Raw genomic sequence first — 8,919 nt, 5'->3', positions numbered from 1 at the left:
AACAATTTGAAAAAGTATCAACCATCATCAAACCTTTACGTGAAAAAACTGGCAGGGAGGTTGTTCCATCCTTGCAGAAGTCCACTCTGCAGGTGGGGGAGAGACATAGGAGAGGTGGAGAATAAACCTAACCTGGGTGTCTGTTGTCTTGTGTAGTCTGGAGATGATTGAATGTTGGGGTGGGTACAGTTTCCTCTGCGGTGGGGTAGGGTGGGCTGCCCCGGGTCCTGCGGGGCTTGGCGGTGCTGCTGCCGTAGGCCCCGGTCTGGATGGGCCTGGGCTCCCTTGCCTTGGTGGGTACCAGAGGACGGGGGTGCCTACTGGGGTCAGCGGGGGAGCTGGCCCTAAGGAGGGCCATCTTGCCCCTCCCTTCTTTTCCTCCCCATCCCCGGCTGCCTCCCTCTTCCCGCTCCACCACACCCACCCACACAGGTAGGGCCTTGGGGTGCGGGTGTGTCACCAGGGTGCAGGGGAGGCATTTCCCCCCCTCTGTCCCCTTCTGGCCACCTGTGCCTCAATTTTATTCCACAACTTAGGCATCCACATTATTCACACTCTCATAACACACACATATATATAGGGCCTTGAGGGTGACCACGTTAACGGCGTCCAGTGGACGGTCTGTGTATTCAACCCTACCTCCGGCGCCGGTGCCCACCTCTCAATTTTAAATCCATGTAGACATTGAGGGTTCTCGGGAGGGGCCGTGCTAACACCTGCTGCTCTCTGGCAGCAGCACCATGCCCTCCCTTGTTTTAATGCACTTTAGAACAACACGCAGCAACACTACACATGAGCGGGAGGAGGGAGGTATGGGGTCTTCACACACCCCCGTTCTCTACTAGCCATCGGGGCGGGGGGCTGGGAGGAGGTGTTGGCTGTCCGATTGGCCTCCCTGCTGCCGCAGAGCCTGGGGCGGTCTGCTTGCCTCCACCCCGGGGGAAAGGGTCACATCTCTTGGGTCTGGGTGCCGTTTCCCCCTCTGGGGGTGAGGGTACCTGGACCCGGGGTATAGAGTATGTTTGGGGAGTATGATTGTGTGTACATGTCCATGTATGTCTATCCCTACGTTGGGTGAGTGCTGAGTGTTTGTATATGTGTGCATGAGGGTGGGAAAGCATGTTTGTGTCTGTGTGTGCCTGTTTGTCTGTGTCTATATGTCAGGTCGGGTCTTAGACTCCACCTCCCTTGGAACTCCCAGGCCCTCCAAAGTGTGGAGGCCTATCTCCCCTCACCACACTCCCTGCCGGTAACTGATGCCCTCAGGGGTTGGTGCATTGGTGGTTCTTGGTGTCCGGGGCTGGGCGCTCAGGTATACACCAGCTCACTCCCGGTGGCTACTTGGCGGGGCCTGGTGCCTGTCGCTCGGTCAGGCCTCTTCCGGGGCAAAGGGGGCCCTCGGGCCTCCGGCCTCAGGGCCTGCGACTCGGTTCACTCTGGCACAGCTGGCTGCCGGCAGAGCCGGCGGGCACGCCAGTGCAGCCCCCTCTGGCTTCTGCTCCGTGGCTACTGGGTGACCCCTCGTCTGGGGATCTCCTCAGCCCTTCCCAGGAGGGTGGCACGGATGCCCCTCCGGTGGTACTCCTTGGGCTCTCGCACTCTGGGGCCTCTGGATGTCTGGAGCCTGGATCTCCTCCATGCCTGCTTCATGCCCTGGGGGACGGGGCTATAGCCCTCCACACCCTCTAGCAGACCGTTACATGGAGAAACCTTTTGTATACAAGCGCGCTGATCCACACAGGTTTGCACACGGGTGTTCACTGTTCGTAGACATAAACTACACCTTTCTTAGCTGCTACTTTAAAGCACATTGTGCGCTGTCTGTCCTGCGTGCTGCACAACCACATTCAATATTTAGTTTTTACTGCTGTTCACACTTAGCTAGATTAACGTGATGGTGTTGTGTTTAGTATGTTGCTTTGTTTTTTTGCTTGTTTTCTCTTCTTTTTCTCTCAACAGGTGATCCAGGAGATTTTTTTTTCTCTTTGTCTTTGTAAGTGCCCTTTCTCACTGTCCCTTTTCCCTTCTGTTTTTCTTTTCCTTCCTCTCTTTCTTTCTCCCTTTCCTATCCCCCAGTAATGTCTGTCCCATCTGTAACAACTGAAAATAAAATAAATAATAACAACAAAGGTTGATCAAATGGACCAATACGGCAATGCCATGATGATCCATTTGGCAAAATAAATCCATTTGGTATCCTTGTTGGTCTTCAGACAACAATTCTGATGGCTAAAGAACCAAATGGGACAGACAAAAAATAAATAAATAAATAAATAAATAAATAAAAACTTTACGTGAACATGGATGTACCACCTGTAGAGGTTTAATACCTGAATACATTAACTATTAATCACACAAATAACAGTAAAATCATAGAAAACATTGTTTTCATGTTAAACCTGGAATCCCTCCTGTTTGACACATGGTCTCTCCCATGAGTCAACTCACTAGAATTAGGAGAATAAAAAGAAAAAGATTAGTAATATTATTTCTCAACCGACATCAGAAATTCTCCAGGTCCTAGGACCATCTCTGAATTGTGGCCACCGCCCTTACATCTTATATACGCAGACACAGACACTCTTAAACAAAGAACATTCCACAGCAGATCGATTATTAGCAGATCCTTAACTGTTCAGTCTAAGAAAACTCCGACCAACCGTCACCTCCTTTACAACAGGATGTCCAGAGCCCTCAAGAGGAAAATGAGTCTGCTGTGAAGGTGCAATAAAACTTGGGCCCCACTTGTGATCACATTCCACATGCATACAAACTGGTGACAGGAGTGCTCTTACTATACTAAAGTGATATGGTTAAAACATGTGATTAATACATGAGAAAAGAAATCTGCCACCACAAGCTGTACTGTAAACAAACACTGAAGCCCAATTCAACGAGAAAAGGAACAAATTTTTAATAAACGAAAATAATAAAGTACATCAGCTCCTTGGCTGGCAACTCATGAGATCCCAGCAGACTAGTGGATGAGAGGGTCAAAATTAGCTAATAATTTCTAGCGATTTAGGCTACATTAGGTAATGTTTTTGATGTTATTTAGAGAACAAATAAAATTAAGCACTTGACACTTTATAAGTCACAAGCCTGCTGTGAGTACACTGTAACATCATGACATCGACAACACTGGACATAAAACCTGTTTTCATTCTATTGTGTACTGTTGTCAACAGACAAGTTAATAATTGAAGGTAATGGCAGAAAATAATATTAAAATATGTTATTACTACTATTAATATAGTTATTTTTAGAGGTCTAGTTAGATCCATGCTTTCATGCTGTCAGACCAGGCAGTGTTTTTTCAATCTTCTATTGTCCAGTTCTCCAAGCCTCAGTCCCATGTTGAGTAGCACCAGGTGTGGTGTTCTGCAGCTGTGGCGCATCTGCTTCAAGGTTCAGTGTGTTATGCATACAGAGATGCTCTTCTGCTGCAGTTTGCTCATTCTCTCCTACCTCTGGCATCAACAAGACATGATGGCTGCTGTTGGGTTTTTTTTTTTTTTTTTTTTGGGGGGGGGGGTACCCAATAAAGTGGCCAGTGAGTGTACTTCGTCAATGTTCTCACTACAGGTACGGTATTAGATTTATGTCATAAGTAGGAGTGTATAAAGCCATTCAAGTGGCTTCATTTGGTAGCCAGTAAAAGTCTGACCTACTGAACCCGCGGCCCAGACACTGCATAGGGCATAAGTGTAATCTCACAGCAGGAAAGTAGAGGTGAATACACTTCCTCTACACTCACACTGGTGCATATCAGTGCAACCACTGTGGACTTTGTATTAGTGAGCTGGCAGGTTAAAGGCCATCTGATGTTGGCTTCAATGTCCATCTAATGCTGTTTTAATCTTGAAGGTAATTTATCCGAATATCACAAGGTGGACCACATCCTGACCACTCTCCTTACAGCCACGACAAAAATGCTTGATTTCCCAAACAACCTTTTATCCTCACTTACATGTCCCACCCTCCCTTTCTTTTTCCACTGGTTGTCAAACGATACCAGCGGTATCTGGTAGGCCTGCATGCCACGGCCTGTGCTTCATTATCAATGAACAATTAAAGAAAGAAAAAAAAAGAAGTCTTGGCCTACCCTCAAAAGAGCAAAAAAACAAAACAAAACAAAACAAAAATCACCAAAATAGTAAAAACACTTTTTAAATAATTTATTTTTTCATGCATTAAATAGTTTTGTTTGGCCAGAGGTAACAAAAAAAAATGAATGGACTTCTGTTAAGGCAAAGAATCTGTCACCGTACTTAACTACTACACCACCTATCACACACATCCTCCAAAGGAGACACACCTGTGATATCTATTTCAAAATCCTACATCGCCTTGTTCTCAAGTTATTGCATTCACAAGATTTTCAGAAAATTTGACCTCTAACCTTGAGGCCACTGAATAGACTTTATAGATACACCTATGGTATCAATTTGAAGCTCCTACTTGGCCTCGTTCTTGAGTTATCACATTCACAAACTTGCGTTTCCACGCCACCAGGCTGGGTGACGACAACACCCCATCAGCCTTTTACAGCTGAGGGTTAAAAACCATACAGACTCTGTGCTGCAGTTTAAGTCTTCTCTCAGAGAAGAAAAGTAGCAGTTTCACACACACAACAGACAGCATTTTTGCACACTTTACACAATTCAGTGCTTACACACTCGTCTTATGAAAGGCACTTCCCAAACTGGAAACTTTTACAGATAGTGTCATATTTCCTGAACAGTCTTCAGCCTTTTGTGGGATTTTAATTTACCTGGCTTTTCTTATTTTCCTTGCACAAAGCTGAAGCAGTAAACCACATTTCATAACAAGGTGCGCACCGACACTCAATCCTCAGCAGATTTCAGAGGAGCCACAGGGTTGAAGAGCGGCCTCTGCTGCCTGAGCTGCAGCTTGCCATAACTCGCCTCAAAGTCCTTCTTTGTTCCCACAATAACGTCCAGGCTGCCGGAGCGAATTTCGTATCCGTAGGAGGCTAGTTTCTGGATACGATACAGCACGATCTGCGTGGTGAGCTCGAGTACATTTGGAGACTCCTTCACCTGATCCATCGTCACTCCCGCGTCCATCAGCCCCTGAAACCGCCCCAATAAGGTGGGCAAGGAGTAGTACAAGATGGCAGGGCAGCGGATCACTACTTGCTTAAGTTCGTCTTTAGAGCAGCAGAGAGCCGCTTCAATGTAGTCCATCGCCCGTTGCATGTCCTCAGGCTTCAGCTCTGCAATGGAGGCTCTGAGGCTGGAAACCAGGCTGAGGAGCTCCTCTGTGGTGAACCCCTTCTCCCTCAGGAAGCCCAGACTGTCCCTCCAGGCCTCGGCTGGTCGCAGCAGAATGTAAGGGTTCTGGCTGAGAAGCTTCTGCAGCCAGACACGTAGGTTACTCTCCTCTCCACCCAGGTCGAGGTAGATCTCCCTCAGCGTGTGGATGACCTCCTGGTTGCGCTCCACAGGCTGACTGAAGCTCTGCGGGGCACTGGCCATCAGCTTGCTGATGATCCTCTTGCTAAGGCGAAGGTTCTGGAGGTACAGGATGTTGGCCCGCTGGTTACCGTGGTGAGTAAGTGTAAAAAAGGAGGCTGGGAACTTTTCAATGATGTTCATCAACTGACGTTTGCTGGGGCAGACAGACAACCAGAGGTCTCGCTGCGTGGCGACGTCCTCTGGGCGACACAGGATAGCCTCTGGGTGAGTTTCCAGGATGTGGGCGATAGCCGTTGTGTCTGCACCCATGTCTCTCAGCAGGTCAGCAGTCTCAGAGACATACGCAGAGCTCTCAGACAGAACCCAGCCTCTGAACTTGCGGACCTTTCGAATGTCCACTGAAAGCTCATAAAGGGAGTCAACTGTGCGCTGGTTTTCCACTCTTTTGCTGGGAGAGGTCTCAGTGGAGGTGGACGCTGAAGGAGGTAGGAGCAGCCTCACCCTCTGTGAGCAGGTGTACAGGGTGGCAGAGGTGATGCGAAGCATTGCTGATGAGTGTAGTGGATCTGTGCAGAACAAATGAGTAAAAGCACAAAAAAGTTTAAATTTTTACACACCGAGATGAAAGATGTGCTCCATGATGCAATACAGAGGATTTGCAGCGTTTGATTCATATTGTCAGCTGCCAGCTGGCAATCAGGTGATTTTCCTCATTCACAGTTAACTCGCTTGCTCTGAAAATACTGAAAAATAATAGCAACAACTTTCTTGATCCTATGCTGACTTTTTCATCACAAATATTACATTGAGAATCACCAGACACTGCACAATATGATATTATAGTAATATTTTGTGATATGCTTAGTCAGCTATATCACATTTAATCAACTGCAGATAACAAAAGTTAAACTTTGTAAGTATTTCCGTTATCCAATATCCAATCAGTCTGATATCAGTCTGCGCTTGAATGTGGTCAGGTTGGCAATAACATACAGTCTGTTTCTGGACATCGGAACTGAGACACATGGTCAAAAATCTCATATCTGTTGCTGTCCACAATGACAGAAACAGACATTTATATTCAGCAGTTATTTGCCCTCTGTGTCCCTGTATCGAAACAGTATCGCCATACAAAATATGTAACTTACCATCAATGATGACTATGAAAACCAGCAAATATTTATAATTAGGAGGCTCAACCTGGACACTTTTTGGTATTTTTAATTTAAACAAAAGAAAAAGAAAAAAAAGAACTTCACCCCACGTGTTTCGCCTTGTGACCTTATGGGGACAGAACACATTTTGCATGAAAATAATTACTTAAAAACCACTGAAATATGGTTAAACTCAAAAACACATTAAAAATCCCAAACAAACAACATTTAATTTAAAAACACATATAAATCCACCTTTGTGTATTTATGCAACATGACACGGAAACTATTGTATAAAGTTGCATAAACCCTCCAGGGCACGGTATTGTCCCGACTGCTGCCGTGCACACGTGATGCTGCGTGTTGTGTTATGTATTAAACAGTATGGACTGCCGACGGATCACAGCCTGCCACGACTGCACACGGACACAAAGCGCCGGCAGATCTGAATACAGATGCTACAGAGCCCGTAGTGAGCTGTTCTTTACATAAAAACGAAGAAAAAGACGAGTTAATTTACCCGTTTGTGAGTCTGTAGCCGCAAAACCCCGCTCGTCACACCCACTGCTCTGCTTTCATAACAGCACAGCAGCCGTTGGGCGGAGTCACAGGGCTTGACGCATGGGAGACACGTGACTGCCTGCAGCCTATAGCAAGAGTGGAAATGTACTACAGGTGTTTTTCCTTCTTCTGACTAGTCGTGTTTCAAACTCACAAGACAGGATAAAACAAAAAAGATAAGCTGAAAACATTTTACAGAAACTAAAACAGAAAACTATGGAAGCTTGTTTGAAAATAAAATCGTGTAACTATCAAAACATTTCATATATGTAAGAGTGACTCGAATTTTTTATTTTATATATAATTTAAAATAATATATTAACATATAATATGTGTGTGTGTGTGTGTGTGTGTGTGTGTGCGCGCATATATACATTAAATGGGAATCTGCAGACCCAGGCTGTACATTCACTGCCATGATAGGTGTGTGTGTGTGTGTGTACCTTTATTATACACACACTTAGATAAAGTGGAGCTGTATATCCTTAAAATCTAACTATTAAGCTGGCAAAAAACAAAAAAGTCAGCCATAAGTCTGTAATCATTTTGTTAGGGTTAGGGTGATCTGCACGTTTATACCAAGAATATATATTTTTCCGTTTTGTTATAATTTCTGAATCTGTTAATCTGCTTCCATACAGTATTACCTCAACAGAGGTCTGTGAATCTTACAAGAAAATCTTCTTGGGCTCATTTAACTGTACTGCATTATTTTAACCACAAGAGGTCACTGTGAATCCAGGGTAGACAGGTGAAGGTTTACCTGCTTCATGCCCATGTGGGTTTTCAGTGTTTTGAAAAGAAGGCAACATGACTTAGGTTCTTGAAGACGTTTTACTTCTCATCCAAGAGGGTTCTTTAGTTCTAAAACAGCAGTTGGACAGTCAGAGTCATATTTAAGATTCAAAATGTAGAGTTGGATGTCTCAAGACCGGTCTTGGTCTCGAGACTACTTTTACGTGGTCTTGGTCTGTCTTGGTAATTCTGTGGTTTTAATCCCTACTTGCATTTTATTTGCCCCAAAAACAGTTATGTACAAAACGACGGAGAGCACGGCACGTCCGTACAAAGACAGACTTGACGAAAAGGCAAAAAAAAAGTACGAGGATAAAAATCAAAGGAGTGAAAGGGTCAGACCCATACGAGCATACAGAGTGGAGTAAGGACGTTAGCGTGCTGCCCAACTTTCATCACGCACATATTTATTATTATATGGTCCTAAGTGTGAGTGCATACACTCACAAAATGTTTAGTAACTTCAGATCCCTGCAACAAGCCCAGGTCCAGTTTACTTTGGTGATTTGGACTATTCCATTTCACAGCTGTTGTTACAGTTTTTCCTTTATCTCCTGTACAGGCCAACGCAATCTATTTGTCGTTTCAGGTTGTAGTATTACACAACATTTTCAGATCTAATAGAAATAAAATAAGTGTTTCGTAATTCATTCAACTTATTGTCTGTATTTATAACTGGCATTATTGTTTCATTCTATTATAGAATCTTACAAGAAAGAGGCAAAATTGTATTCCATTGTGCTTTATTAGCTGCTTCGGTGAAAAACAAATCAACAATGCAACAAAAAAAAAACATTGCAAACAACATACTGGGAAACAGTTATTCATCACTTGATTGCTTCAATACAACACTTGGGCAAATATATGCGGGACTTTTCGTGGCTGTTTTGATATCGCTCTCTCTCTCTTAACCGATCAAATCTTGCTGTGGTAGCAGCTTTAAACTCGGTATGACCCAGGTTGATAGA

At 44.7% G+C, this 8,919-nt stretch overlaps 1 protein-coding gene across 1 annotated transcript; it reads right to left on the bottom strand.

Moving 5' to 3' along the window:
• Window positions 1-2,316: 2,316 nt before the first annotated feature.
• LOC134615921 (transcription termination factor 2, mitochondrial-like) lies at window positions 2,317-7,192 on the bottom strand. The gene is made up of 2 exons (XM_063460602.1): window positions 7,116-7,192; window positions 2,317-6,007 (listed from the first exon to the last, which is right to left on the bottom strand). The coding sequence occupies exon 2, from the start codon at window positions 5,985-5,987 to the stop codon at window positions 4,848-4,850; it is 1,140 nt and encodes a 379-aa protein (XP_063316672.1). The 5' UTR covers window positions 5,988-6,007; window positions 7,116-7,192; the 3' UTR covers window positions 2,317-4,847.
• Window positions 7,193-8,919: the final 1,727 nt, after the last annotated feature.

The sequence above is a fragment of the Pelmatolapia mariae genome, linkage group LG17 (assembly GCF_036321145.2).
Source record: "Pelmatolapia mariae isolate MD_Pm_ZW linkage group LG17, Pm_UMD_F_2, whole genome shotgun sequence".
Classification (NCBI taxonomy): domain Eukaryota; kingdom Metazoa; phylum Chordata; class Actinopteri; order Cichliformes; family Cichlidae; genus Pelmatolapia; species Pelmatolapia mariae.
Note: the sequence above shows the minus strand (reverse complement) of the source record. Positions and strands in the feature narration are given on the sequence as shown.

What these genes read in the sequence shown, in the direction of transcription:
- LOC134615921 (XM_063460602.1), bottom strand. Translation starts at nt 5,987, where the DNA reads ATGCTTCGCATCACCTCTGCCACCCTGTACACCTGCTCACAGAGGGTG.